Here is a 15,384-nt window from a genome sequence, read left to right as displayed (position 1 = left end):
ATTCATCCAATCAATCGATCGATCGATCGATCGATCGATCGATATCAATCAATCAATCAATCAATCAATCAATCAATCAATCAATCAATCAATCAATCAATCAATCAATCAACCAATCAACCAACCAACCAACCAACCAACCAACCAACCAACCAACCAACCAACCAACCAACCAACCAACCAACCAACCAACCAACCAACCAACCAATCAATCAATCAATTGAGCAGCCAGCCAACCTGCCAACGAACCAAACAACTAAAATATAACAGTGCTAAAGCTGGTAGGTTTAGTGTTCTGCGATTATTTCAATTTGACGAATCTCGCCAGTTCAAGTGTTGGTTTTGTAAACTTCACTCGGTTATTTCATAAATTTAGTTGGGGTGATGGTTTCATGGATGGTTACTTAGTATTATGGGATACTTTCAATTACACCAGTGCAGCAGAAACACACGATGTGAGAGTTGATGATGTCCCATTGTTGCCTATAGTCTCAATAACATTAATCAACAATGATATTCCTGAAGCCAATATACAATGCTTGATCAGATACATGCCTATTTTATTTCATGTGTGAACATAGTGAAGACCTGATCAATGACGGTAGAGGAATTGTTACATTGAAAGTGCTAACCCCAGATAAGAAATTCAAACTGAATGCCTACTGTTTTATGGCCCAAATTACAACTGATAGATAGAAACCAGCTACAATCAACAGTTACCACCTTGTCAAATGTGTATCATTTCTTTGTTTTTGCAGAGATAAAAAACTGAATAGACACTCACACAGAAAAACAGATAGTAAAATAAAATAAAAAATGTACCTACCCCATCAATTCTAAAACTGAGCGTAACCGGAACAACACAATTTTTTAAAATTAGGCCTCAGTTACTGGAAATGTAACTAGTCTTGCCCTGTCCTGATAACATTCAAGAAGTAGGCAATAGAGATTAAACTAAGGCACGCTCTTTGGAATGTGTTTCACTTTAAGCACCAACATAATACCCCCCCCCCCCCTCTTTAGTCACATATCACGTTTAAAAGAGAGAATCTCACAACATATCACAATGAACCTGTTGCTTGCCCCAAGATTTACTTTGCGCCTCCCCATAAAACGCCATGTACTATGTTCGCGCGGGGTGGGGTGGGGGTGGGGGTGAGGGCTCACTCATGCGACATGACATAATTATATGTCACAATGCTATCATTGCACCAAAGCAACTTCATCTCTCCTGTAACGTATGGTGCAATAGACGTAACACAAGCTACAGACGTGTGAAACAATATATGACCGAACCAGGCTGGCTACGATAAAAAGTTGTAATTACTGTAGAAATACAAATACACCGTGGTGAGTTCTACGGTGACGTAACAAACCCACTTATCCGATAGTTATTTACATCCTCTACGTATATCTATCAAATCGATCTACAAGTCAACGGGTTTTCAGACAATTCTGGTGCTTTGAATATAGTATTCAATCAGTCTTAGGGGGTAATTAAGTCCAGTCACACTTATTTGTCATTTCAGCACAATTGCATTTATTACTGTAATCAACTTACATAATATTTTTGTGAGATAAAATAACAACTAGGTATATATATAACTCAAAATCTGTATAAAAAAAAAGAAAAAAAAAAAAAAAAAAAAGACCATACTATACTTGACACCTCATTCGCAATTTATCGAAATTTCTCTTTCTAGAATTTGACGAAAACATCTCCTATGATAACACCACATTTACTAAAATATCATTTTGAAAAACACAAATTTAATATAGGAGACATTTCAAAAGACTTGAAATGTCCTCAGTATTTTGTTTTTACTTCTTCCTAGGGTTGGAACCACCTCATAAATAATATGTTTAGAGGTCATTTTGCTGACAATTGTACAACTTTTGTCATAATGCTATCATTGCTCGTAAAATACGTTTTATTGCTGTTTCACTTAACACTCTTTTTAGTGTTTCCAATACCGGAAACTATTACAAATACATGCCCCCCACCCCCATTTCATCTCTCTCCATTTCTGTCTTTATCTGTCCGTCTCTATCTATAACACTGTCTGTTTCTCTGTTTCTTTTTCTGTGCCTCTATGCTTTGTCTATCGATGTCTCTTTGTATATATCTATATATGTGTCTGTCTGTCTGTCTGTCTGTCTGTCTGTCTGTCTGTCTGTCTCTCTCTCTCTCTCTCTCTCTCTCTCTCTCTCTTTCAAATCCTCGACAGACAGAAAGGAGTCACATGATCCGAGACTGGACAGTAAGTCAGTCTAGATGTGTATTATACAGTAGTCAAATGTGTGCATTACTCAGACAATGATACTTCTAGCACATTGTGTCTATTTACTAACCTAAACAAGAACTTATTAATCTATTATCAATTAAAACATTTACATTTTTCTATATAACCTCGATCACAGTAAATACTATCTAGTATTTAGTTTCTAAATTTAGACCACGACAATACTTTAGAAATACATGTACATCAACAAGCCATCAACCAATTTTTCTGTGTCTGCCAAATAAACGTAACAATTTGGTTTCCCAGCACGATCGAATATATGGACAGGCGCCCTCAAGCTATGTATGGTTTTGTTGGTTCCCAACATTGGTTTGCTTCCGTACCTGGCTGCGGATGTTATTGAAAGGAAACAAGAAGCGTAAGAAAAGAGCTCAGGGCTATAGACACACTTTAAAGCAGGACACTTGCATAGACAGATGCCACCCTACCAGTACTACAGGATTTATGCTACACATTGATGTCGGCAATAGTGTTCACTAGTCTGTATGGTATGCCGTGACTGGGCGCCCTCATGATCACACATCGACCAACCCATCTGAAAGGAGGCCAGTGACTCGGACGGAGCGTCACAAGGTATCTTACAGGCTATAGTGTTCACGCACTTGCGATAAAATCCCATACCACATCTCGCTACCAGCATATCTGTATGTATGTATGTATGTATGTATGTATGTATGTATGTATGTATGTATGTATGTATGTATGTATGTATGTATGTATGTATGTCTGTCTGTCTGTCTGTCTGTCTGTCTGTCTGTCTGTCTGTCTGTCTGTCTGTCTGTCTGTCTGTCTGTCTGATGCGCTCTCGTCTGTCTGTCTGTCTGTCCGTCCGTCCGTCCGTCTGTCTATGTCTGTCTGTCTGTCTGTCTGTCTGTATGTCTCTGTCTGTCTGTCTGTCTGTCTGTCTGTTTCTGTCTGTCTGTCTCTCTCTCCCCCCTCTCTCTCTCTCTCTCTCTCTCTCTCTCTCTCTCTCTCTCTCTCTCTCTCTCTCTCTCTCTCTCTCTCTCTCTCTCTCTCTCTCTCTCTCTCTCTCTCTCTCTCTCTCTCTCTCTCTCTCTCTCTCTCTCTCTCTCTCAAAGGAGTATACGAGAAAAGACAGTAAGCCAAACTAGAAATACCTATGAATTTCGTACACTCCTCAAATAACAATACTTCAATTCTCGGTTGACATCTAGGAAAACGTAATGACCCAGTCTAGACTATATAATCATCATTATCTACTCTGCCATCGTCTTTGCACACAGTTCAAACTATGGTATGTTTCCTGGTTCACGTTGCGGGCAAAGTGTCACGGTGTACACATCCATCAATCACATACTGTGATAAGATATGTACAAAAACTTGTGACGTCATATGTATATTTCACATGATAAAGTTTATAAAGATTAACGAGTCTTTGTTCTTATGGGAAGTTGACTATCGATGCATGTACATCACGAATATGGTTAGGCATAGTCCAGATACATATTTACAAAGAAATACGTCACTACACAATATTGAATGCATCTATGTTTATTGATTCCTTCTACTGCATTTAAGAAACTATATTTCCTATATAAAATTAAAAATAAGTTTAAAATTTAAAAAAAGGAAACTACTGTCTACTGTTTCTCATAGGCTAGGCCAGGATCATGCATGTCTGCATATTTACTCTGAATTTAATAGCCTGGGGAAACTGGTGAAACGCTTGCCGAATAGCGGAAGTGGCCGATGATCTGCTTGGTGGCTGGGTTTAACTCTCCACCCCATCCGTACACGAACACATATATGGTAGAATATTCCTGGTGGCTGGTCTGGATGGTGACTGTGTTGCTGGGCAGTTGGTTTCCGTTGAAATTGATGACGTAGGGACTTTCTACGCTACAGTCGGGATTGTTACAGACATACTGAGTGAAAGAACTTATGATGTCAGTACCGAAGACAGTGGATACGATCTTGTATGAAGAAGTGGTTCCAGCGTCAGGACAGAACGAGACATCTAATACAACTCCCGCGTGATACACTAATGGTTGATCAATGGAAATCTCTGCTATCTGCTTCAAAAGGACAACTTCATTCTGCTTTGGTAGGAATCTAACCATTGGGTCACGTGGTTTCAGCTGGTCCATGACGTCACTTCTTTTACCCTAGAATATTCAATGATATGATTATTAGGAAGAAACTAACTTTAAGACTTGGTCATTTTACTTTATTTGAGAAATAAAACCACTTGTATATATACGGTCAACACATGCATACACGTATTACTCTGGTTTTTCTAAACACTGTTTCAGTAACCCAGACAACGACATGGCCATCATATATTGGACAAGACATTCTAGAAGTTTATGAGTTTACACTACTGAGACAAAGTTTTACAATTGGAAACTGAGGCAGGGAACACAAAAGTGCCATATGCAAATGAGATTCGAACGATGTACACAAATACAACAATGTTCGACCAACTGTATCTCTTAATCTGTCTCAAGCTATGCTAAAACTACCTACTTCTAGCAGCAAGTTCCTTTTTTAACAAACACGCAACACGTGGTAGGGGTGTGAAGTTCCAACACTCCATGTGGAGGTCAATTTTAGGCGAATCCCTTAATGAAACTTGAACTTGTGAGTACATTACACGTACCAGTGTGAATTCTTGTTTAAGTGATCACTTACCATTTTTTTCGGTGTGAAAATGACGTTCATAGTGAAAGATATGGCCTGAACCCTTCCGGCTATTGCATACACAAACAGGTCGGTGGACGATTTCCAATTAGACACAGTACAGTATGGTACAGCTGGCTTACCGGTTACGTGGTTGTGACAAAGGGCTTGGGTTTCGTTCTGAAATAAAATTATGTATCTTGTAACACATACATACATACATACATACATACATACATACATACATACATACATACATACATACATACATACATACATACATACATACATACATACATACATACATGCATGCATGCATGCATGCATGCATGCATGCATGCATACATACATACATACATACATACATACTTACATACACACATACATACATACATACATACATACATACATACATACATACATGCATACATACATACATACATACATACATACATACTTACATACACACATACATACATACATACATACATACATACATACATACATACATACATACATACATACATACATACATACATACATACATACATACATACATACATACATACAAGCATGCCTGCCTGAATGCCTGCCTGCCTACCTACCTACCTACCTACCTACCTACCTACCTACTTACCAACACACACACACACATACACACACATACATACATACATACATACATACATACATACATACATACATACATACATACATACATACATACATACATGCGTACGTACGTACATACATACATACATGCATGCATGCATGCATGCATGCATACATACATACATACATACATACATGCATACATACATACATACATACATACATACATACATACATACATACATACATACATACATACATCCATACATACATGCGTACGTACGTACGTACATACATACATACATGCATGCATGCATGCATGCATGCATACATACATACATACATACATACATACATACATACATGCATACATACATACATACATACATACATACATACATACATACATACATACATACATACATACATACATACATACATACATACATACATACATACATACCTTACTCTCAGCATCTACCACATAGAAGTAAACAACACCGTTGTTAGGGTCCCAAAGTGGGTTGTTGTTGAGTATAACAGAGACATTGACAGCGTCACCAATGTGCTTCTTACAAGTACTCGCTTTGTACAGAGTAGATTGAGTAGCAAACACTGTTTGTACGTCAGATGTCATATACCGCATTCCAACCAATAAATCAGTCTTCAGAGACTTGATATCAGAGGCACGTACTGCCGCAAAACCTGGAAAATAGTGATACATTTAAATTGCGATCACATTTGAATAATCCCCACATTTGTATTTTCCTCCAGTATGTTTTCAGATGTACTCCCAACAGTCAACTGTGGGTCTCTCCTCATGGGTCATGGGGGAGAGGGACAAGGTATTACATTGGGGAAAATTGAGTTTTAGAGTCGAGCCATATCAGTAGATTATAGTAGACAGCATTCGTCATGCTGTTCAACGTTACCTTAGTATTGAGATATCATCGTTGAATGTCGCAAAACATCTTGGCCACTTTACGGCAATAATACTGGTTGAGGAGAATGTAAACTGCAAATCGGGCTCAACATGGCAAATCAATACTTCATCAGTTATTAAAGTTATTTTTATAACTTTGAATAAATTAGTCCTGGACAGTGGCACACTTTAGAGTTTGAAAGCAAACAATTCAGTGAATGGTCGAGGGATCGGCTTTGTAAGTGGAGCTGTTACGATTGTTACTGCATTCAAGCATGGAGTTAGGAAGGTCCTTTATACCTCCATGATTCAATTCAAGCCAGTCACGTACGTTAGTTGAACAATATACTGCAAGAAACAGACAACGTGGGCGTTGGTACAATCGGTGTTGACCCAGGGGTCTTTTTTGTGATATTGCTCCTTTCTCAAGCTGGAGGAATTTCTTTAGGTAGCAGGTCCCAGGTGACGTACTTCCAATAACGACTGGGTACTTTCAATAATACCCCGTCAGGAGGCTTTCGGTTTGATCACTTGTGAGTATATGGAAAGGTGTGGGTGAACGACAGCATTACTTATTATTATACTTACTATACGCAGTATAGGGGTAAATTAATATCTGAATGTTTCGCCTAAATATGATATTGACCATGAGCAAATAGAGGCCTGAAGATGGCTGTTAAACGTGTCGAGGTGTGCACCGGTCACCTTTACCGGTAGGGCGTTGGTTCAGGCGGAACTGGCAGTCTAACCAGTGCTCTCTTCGTAGACGTACACATCTCAAACCGTATCCGTTCCTGTTCTAATTTCTTTATTGCGTATTTTACACGTGTTGTATTACAGTACATTGATTTATGTAAAAACCGAATGAGGTCTGACATTCCCCACCCTGTACAATTCAAGTCACAAGGCTTCCAGAGAAGTTTTTGTTTTCACCTTAATATTCTAGGTTTTTTACCTCTGTTTTTTTCCTGGCTGGCGCTTCTGAAAGTCGGGGTAAGAGGGGGGGGGGGGGTATTATTGTCGTTTTGCATCCCAATGATGTGCTATTATTAATTACAATGTTGTTAGTGTTCTGTAATTAGCTCACGAGCTTTACGTGTGTCGTCGTTACCATAGCATTAGTTGTATGGCAGATCAGAAAACGCCTACTTTATTATTTCCTTGTAATCGAACCTGGCTTGTAATTTTTTTGCTGAATAAACGCCACTCCGTCTATGGGGCACCTGGCTTTCACCTCGATCGAGTTGAATGCAAATTTGTATGTTATAGTATAGGTGAGACCTTTATTTCACCTTTGAAACCATTTTCAACACACACACACACACACACACACATACACACACACACACACACACACACACACACACACACACACATTCAAAAATGCATTAAAATTCTTGTGAACTAAAATTGAGGAATCGCTATGCTTCGAAACACGTATGTGAAAACCATGGATATACGACAGCAATTAAAAGACGAATAGTCAATTTTAATATGTCCCTCTGAATTTCAAGATGTCTTCCAAAATTCGAAGGCGTAGTTCTTAGTTTCCTAGTGTATGGGAAATCCGGGTGCACCACTGGTTGAATTTTAGTTTATATTCAAAAGTGAATACTTACCTACTAATATCACCACTGTACACAAAGTAACAGGCTTCATTTTGATCGTCTCTGACTCTGTGGAGAATAATATACCTGTATAAGTTTTGTGGACTCGGAACTAGCGACAATATAAGCCAAACTATGTCGATTACAAAGCGAAAGCAAGGTATATATAGGGAGATAGGCTAATTCCGCATGCGCAAATAAACTCAGGTAATTCTAATACCTGGAAATGTACGATGTTGACAATAAATAGATGAGTAAGGCTTAGACTTGGCAGTATGGCTATTGGTCAGTTTGTTAGGGTGCTGTTACATTTATTAACGACCCTCCCTCCCCGACTAAGACTATAGATTTTCAACAAAAGGGTTCATGCGATTGATGAACTTCATTTTCGCACTTCTAACCAAATTTGGACGGAAAACTTTCACTCCTTCAATGACAATAGTTTACTACTGAGCTGTTGATAACAAATTTCTTCTTATGTGAGATATGGTGCGTGGGTTTCTGGTAGTATTTTAATGTGTTTACAATCATATGTTTTTTACATTACACTGATCGTAGTGGTGTGACTGCTACAGTTTTCATCATAGTTTACATCATATATAAACATTTGATGTCGCACTTGTGAACGTTCGGTGGCGGGGGGGGTGGGGGTTGTGACCTGAACGAACCATATTTGTTTGTTGAGATTGTGTGACTAGTGCACTGGTGTTTTGGTGACCAATTAATCAAAATGACAACATATATCATCATCATCATCGTAATACACGCCATTCTTCATTGGTCCCACTAAATGTGCACGACTGTGCCAAATTACCATCATGTGGTGTATTTGACCCATGAAATGTTCATTTTTTGAATACTAATTCAGTCGCCTTGTAATTACTTATCAATTTTCGTTTCCTTAGCGGTAAAATATATTCCAGCTTGCAACAATAGGACGATGCTAATATAGTAGAATAACGTAGAGATACGTTTTCGGGTGACCGAGTCCCCGATCTAATATGCATGCTCACATACAGGACGCCCTTTCTATAATAATGTACTGTACATCCATGTTGAACAGTACAGCGTGGATTCTAGGCTAGCAATAGCCATGCAGTACTACGGAGACGGACAGCGTGAGTTATAAGGTACAGATTAAAATGCCATGGTATGATATACATGTTTAATGGCGCCAAGAGGCCATGCAATAAATATATCCGTGTCCACATCCGTGTATACATAAACTGAAGCACACTAACAGTTCGACATATTTATACCGTCTACATATGTTATATGCATTCACAAGACGTGTAGACGTTTTGGTTCACTGGTCAAACACCTCAACTCTCCTCAAAGACGGTCCGGGCTGCCTTGTGTATGGGACAATGGTATTTTCTGATTCTCCATTAGGCTTGGGTCTGAATTTACGGGGAGGGGGGGAGAGAGAAGAAATTATATTGGTCAAAAATGTTTCGCAGCCCCCTCCCCTTCGCGCTCTCCCCACTAGCTATCCTGAGGAATGTTGTTTCTGCCCAGGGTCAACATTGAAAGAGAAAACCCTACTGGCTAAGTATTTCCAAGTATAGGTTGCAGCCAAATGTGAGACCTTTTTCGCAAAGCCCAGATATATTTGCAAAGAAATCCCCCATCGTTATGTATGGACGCTGAAGTTGATTTCTACTGTTAGTTTAATATAATGTACCATATCATCACACATGTCTGAAGTGCAGTGGGGGAGGAGGGGGTACACATTGAAATATGTGTAGCTGGGAGAGGGGGGGGGCTACGAACATTCTTTGGTTCATTTCGTGGGTAGCCGGGAGGGGCGTGGGCTGCGAAAAGAGTCTTGGGTTCATTTCAGGGGGGGGGGGCGTGATTTTTTTGAGAGCGCGAAAGGGAGGGAGGGGGGGGTTGCCATTATTTTTGACCAAAATAATTTCTCCCCAGCCCCCCCCCCCCCCCCACCCCGCAGTAATTCTGATCCCACCATAACTATATAGCACCTCAGCACTCTACATCGTAGTGGAAACTGGCGCTTTATAAATTCGCTAATTAATTGATTGATTGATTGATTGATTGCTTGATTGATTGATTGATTGATCTAAGTAATTGAATTAAAGTGTATGTTTACAACGTGTGCATTTGTAGGTCGTAACATGTACGAACCAGAATGGAATGTATATATTTAAGGCCAAGAACATAAATTTACTAGTTATTATATAGGGGTAACTATTTACTGGTGTAAGTCGACCCAATTATATCTTATCATATAAAGCGATTCGACCTATATTTTTAAGGACCACTTCGCGGTGAATGATTAAAATTTATGTGTGGAGAACGTTTGTCGGTCAGAGTTATAGATATAGGTGTTGCTGAGCAAAGGAATGGCTCTATGTAATCCTGACCGTTGATAATTATACTACTATTACTGATGCGGAAACCTGGATTTGAATACCAGAAGAAGGCCCGGACGTCTAGCAGGAAGACTAGTAAACGCTATAAAGCGTTTAAAAGATTTATTCTAGTGGCTTCAACACTGAGGGCGCTGTTCGTATACGAGCGGTTTGAGTGTGAATGGTCTCATCACAGTCCAGACACCCAAGCCTCAGGCGATTGACGTCCAGTGCATATTAAAATAGTCTTCGTATTGGGTTGTCACATTCATATTGACAATCAAGCATATAACGACGTTCGATCATTGCTGCGTAAATGTCTGCTCTGTATTTGGTTGTTATATGTGAAAAGTTGCTGAAAGCAATTAGACACGGTGGAGTGAAACATTAAAATATCCACGTTTATAGAGTGACAACGCAGCCCACACATACAGTAAACCGTGCTTTCAGTTGAGATGTCAATCTGTGCATTGCAGATTACTGGTCACCCTCTTTGAATATAATGAATTGAAGTGATTTACTCCATCATTTGCGTCTTCTGACTCCACGCTCCATTTATGACATAAATTTTGCCACTGACTGGAAACAAGTTGTTGATGTTTGTAGGAGCATAGACTCGAGTTTGCACTGTTCCTAGATCGAGTATGGCGCTACCACACGACACTTTCTAAAATACTGGTCACAATGAAATACCACACACTCTTTGTGCTTGATGCAACTAATATGATTCCATACTTTATTCCAACTTTCGTAAAAAAAATGTACATGATATAATCAATTCGACGGTGAGGTAGCTACTTTACAGACCACACAATTATCGTACGCAACTATATTAGCGCCCTCACTCGAGCAAGGGCCAATGACTTTTGTTTTAATCAGGTTTTGTTTTTGGTAAATATTCCAGTCAATGCCTAGGTATTACTTTGCACATTGAGAGGTCAAACTTTGCTATCTTTATTGTGGTTTTCTTGACATGCATGACAGTTTGTGACCATTTTCACTGAACACGATGGTCTTATCTCATCGATACTCAAGGTTCAGGCTGTACCAGCTGTAAATCATTGATTCAAATAAGTAGCTTTAAAAGAAAGAAGTTCACCCCATTTTACAATATTAGTAGATATTTATTTTGTAATTGTTGCGAGAATTTATCAAAGACAGACGACACAATTACAATACGTGACTAATGCTAGGACAATCATTGGAATACTCAACTTGGTAAGTTTGTTAATTTCCAAATACATTATAAATACGACCCGGAACCGGAATAGAGTCGAATCCAATCTGTCGAATTTAAATATAATAACTTGACTTGGAGGGTTTAGAAGCTTATGGCACGCTCAGGGAGTAGATTTTTTTTGTTGATGGACAAAGTCAAGGAAAAAAGAAATTTCACTGTAGTGTGCTAGGTACTGAAGATGCAACAATGTTTGACGAACTGTATCACTTAGCCTGTCTCTTGATCAAGCTGTGCTGAAACTACCCACCAACAGCAAGTTTCGCTATTGATCACAGTGTAATTTTTCATTCCCTGATATTTTATTGTAAACAAATTGTTGATAAGACCATGGCTAGCTAGTCACTACACAGATAATATGACACACATACAGTCAATCACTTCACTTAGACGGTAAACAAACAACTCCAACATTTGACATCAAATTATCCACTAGAACAACTTTGTTTGTTATACCAGATTAGATATCCCCACAGTGTCCCTATCCTGAAGATTCTGCTTAAAACTCCACTGGGGAAATGTACACTAAAATTAAAACATCAGGGTGAAGATTATACTGTAATCAATACAGAAACTTGCTGCTCCAGTAGGTAGCTTTAGCACCACTTGAGACAGGCTACAGTTGGTAGAACGTTGTTGTAGGATGATTAAAAGTGAAGTTGAATGCCGCCATTCGCGCCAGGCACACGTTTGAAAATGACATGACTGCGCATGAAAGGTGCATTGAACTGTGGTGTTTTGATAGAGGCAGTACGCAGGTTGCCGCGTATGGTCACGTTTGACCTTTACCTGACACGACAGCTCATTACAGAACTGGTAACGCTAATGACTGAAGCAGACACAGGAGTTGCCGATGATACCCGCAACGCTCATGTCCGGTGCTTGAGTAGTACATGTCTGGTTTATTTTGACCACAGACCATGGAGATAGTGGGGGGGGGGGGGGGGAGGGGAATACACAAGATTTGTTACCTTATGTCCATAGTATGAACAGAACTTACCAATGGTCTTCCTACTTGAATCTAGGGTCTCTGTATATTTTAATAATTACCGCAGATAGAATGTATTGCGCCCCTAATTTACTTGATAACTAGTCTCGGTTACCCAGACTCTCGCCGCTGGGGGCTCTGCCAACGAGACCTCCTCAAAGAAGAGCCTGGGAAAACCATGTGCCAACTACCCTGCGACGGAAATCACAAAGTAAATTTCTCCCAAACATAAAAAATGGGCTTACGAGGCCTGTTTATTGTAATTAATATATATATCAGTCGATTGAGAAGTGATAATCTGTAGCGAAGGTACCCACATCGTTCAGCCTGCAATGTTGGACGTGAAATACTCCCCATGAGGCACTGCTCCAGCAGCTACTTCCATCACGGGCGAGTTGAATGTACTGCCCCATTGATCATGAGTTGGAACGTAGCAGAGCCCCAGGGTTACCTTTTTGAAAAAAAGATCCTGCACAAGTTTCCAGTTCGTTTACAGCATAGATGGGTGGTCACACATTTCATCATGGCTCTATATATCGTTTGACTATAAAATGTATCCTTACAAATTGGAAGATATTTTGAAAGCCGATCTAATTTCTTCTCTTCCGCCACCCAAACTTCCTCTATATTTTTCACTGCAATAGGGCCTCGTTAAAAAGCCGACAATACATTATTTCAGAATATCAATTTGCAAGTTTAAGATGGCTCGTACTATACTGGCAGCAGTCCTTTGAATGTTTTTTTTAATTTCCGTTTTCCTGAATTAATTTAAGTTTTAAATTTGTTATTAATTTTATTTTCTTAAAAGGAAAATGTCTCTGTGACCGACTTGTGCCTGCGTAACATTTTGAGGACAATAAATTTCATATGGCAAATTTAATAGTTTAGACTATTAAAAAAAATCGGCCAGCGAGGCAATGTTTCGACTAAATACCAAACCTTAAGTGGAATTTCAAGGATGTGTCGGTTTGTTTTACTTAGTTAATTACACAGTGAAAGTGTCCTGAGATGGCATCACTATTAAAATCATTGTGGATCTAACTCTTTTTAATAAATCAAGTATATCTAAAAAATGTTATTTTATAATATTATTACACATTACTAGGGAAATTAGGTATGTAGCTCTATTTATTTAGTACCTACGTTTGAATTTTGTTTTGTCTGGGTCTCTTGAAGAGAACGAAAAAAGAAACACGGGGTCCAGTAAAAGATTTTTCGCACATTATGTCACATATATTATATTTATAAGTAACATATGACCTATTTCAAACTAATCCACAAATAAAATTTTATTTAAATGGAATTCGATCATGACTACAGCACTCTTACCGCCCCCATCACACAGGTGTGACTTGCTGCAAGGGAGTCTTTGCTCAAAGTTTGGACTGAGCAGATGGTGGAATTAGTGAGGGATATATTTACAATCAAATGTAGCTACCAAAAGTAGGCTGTCGATGTCACTCTATGCATGTGAGTGGAAAGATATACAAAGTCTCCTGTTTTGTTGGTTTTCCTATTTTTACTGTGCTCAAGACGTTTATATCACCTATGATTGGCTTGTAATGAAATGGAAATTGTTCTGTCAAAAAACGAATACAATTTAGTGTAAGGGAATTCGATCGAGACCACAGCACTCATACCGCCTCACACAGGTGAACCTAGCTGCCCCTTGTTTGAACTTTACGATAACGAGATTACTGCGTGATATACGACTTAAAACATAATCAAATGTAACTCACAAAGGTTTCTATTCATTCCACGCCTTACTACTGTAAACAAGTTTCTCTTCTGTTGGGTAAACACTTAAAACAGGTTGTTAAGATAGTTGGCGTTATCTATAAATTAACTTATTGAGTAGTTTCTTTATGGCTAGTCTGAGCTGTATGCTATTTCGAATGGAAATTGAAAAATTGAATTACAAACATGGACTTCGCATATGTCGTTCCACATTTGATTGGTTAAATAAGAAGCCATAATAAATTTGTTTTATAACTTAAAAATCCAAAATAAATACCAAGTTCTAATCTATATGGCCACTTTGGTCTGATAAAGGATAACAGAGCGTGGGAAGAAACAACGCAGCTGAGATAATGCAAAAGGAGGCAGATAGACTCACAAATGCTTAGTAAAACATCGTTTGTAGTGGTCACAAATGTGCAAATGTAACTTGAACAAGTGATGCGTTTGACCGAGTAACAAATGACAGAAAAAAAGAGAAACAAATCGGTACGAGAGAACAGATCAAGCCAAGTTACCTCTTTACACATGATACTTCATAAAACCACAAAGTGATGCATGACGAGGATCATCGAGCAAGACAGATCGAAAGCTCAATGCTAAAACAGCTTTGAACTGCTTGTAGTTATAACATATGTAAATGAAAACAACAAAACCTTGGAATTCTGTTATCATACTCATCATTTTTATTGCAAAAAAAAAATCACCCAAAATATATGCGCATCATAAATGACAAACGTTTACTTCTGGTGTAGTAGTAGTATATTAGTAGCAAAACAATATTTAAGAACAGGTTAGCCATGAATAAAAAACATAGGTTGATTTCCACCTGGACTCTGTCATCACTCAATAGCGAGGTTTAGATACACGTTAGAACGCGTACGCGTACAGGAACAAATCGTGCAGGCGTACACGTTGGCATCTTCTGTCCAGCAGGACTTGTTTTCTAAACATGTCGTTATT

The 15,384-nt window shown here is 38.8% G+C and overlaps 1 protein-coding gene across 1 annotated transcript; it reads right to left on the bottom strand.

The window, feature by feature from the left end:
- Nucleotides 1-3,796: 3,796 nt before the first annotated feature.
- Nucleotides 3,797-8,274, bottom strand: LOC144440240 (uncharacterized). The gene is made up of 4 exons (XM_078129563.1): nt 8,097-8,274; nt 6,019-6,260; nt 4,956-5,123; nt 3,797-4,429 (listed from the first exon to the last, which is right to left on the bottom strand). Exons 1-4 carry the CDS (start codon nt 8,134-8,136, stop codon nt 3,962-3,964), a joined length of 918 nt encoding a protein of 305 aa, XP_077985689.1. The 5' UTR covers nt 8,137-8,274; the 3' UTR covers nt 3,797-3,961.
- Between the last annotated feature and the right edge of the window lie 7,110 nt (nt 8,275-15,384).

This window comes from Glandiceps talaboti, chromosome 9, assembly GCF_964340395.1.
Source record: "Glandiceps talaboti chromosome 9, keGlaTala1.1, whole genome shotgun sequence".
Classification (NCBI taxonomy): domain Eukaryota; kingdom Metazoa; phylum Hemichordata; class Enteropneusta; family Spengelidae; genus Glandiceps; species Glandiceps talaboti.
This window is presented reverse-complemented; position numbering and strand designations above follow the sequence as displayed.

Coding starts and splice junctions, on each gene's coding strand:
- LOC144440240 (XM_078129563.1), bottom strand. CDS start 8,136: ATGAAGCCTGTTACTTTGTGTACAGTGGTGATATTAGTAG. Junction 5,124..6,018: donor TGGTAGATGCTGAGAGTAAG/GTATGTATGTAT, acceptor ATTTTATTTCAG/AACGAAACCCAAGCCCTTTG. Junction 4,430..4,955: donor TTTTCACACCGAAAAAAATG/GTAAGTGATCAC, acceptor TGAATATTCTAG/GGTAAAAGAAGTGACGTCAT.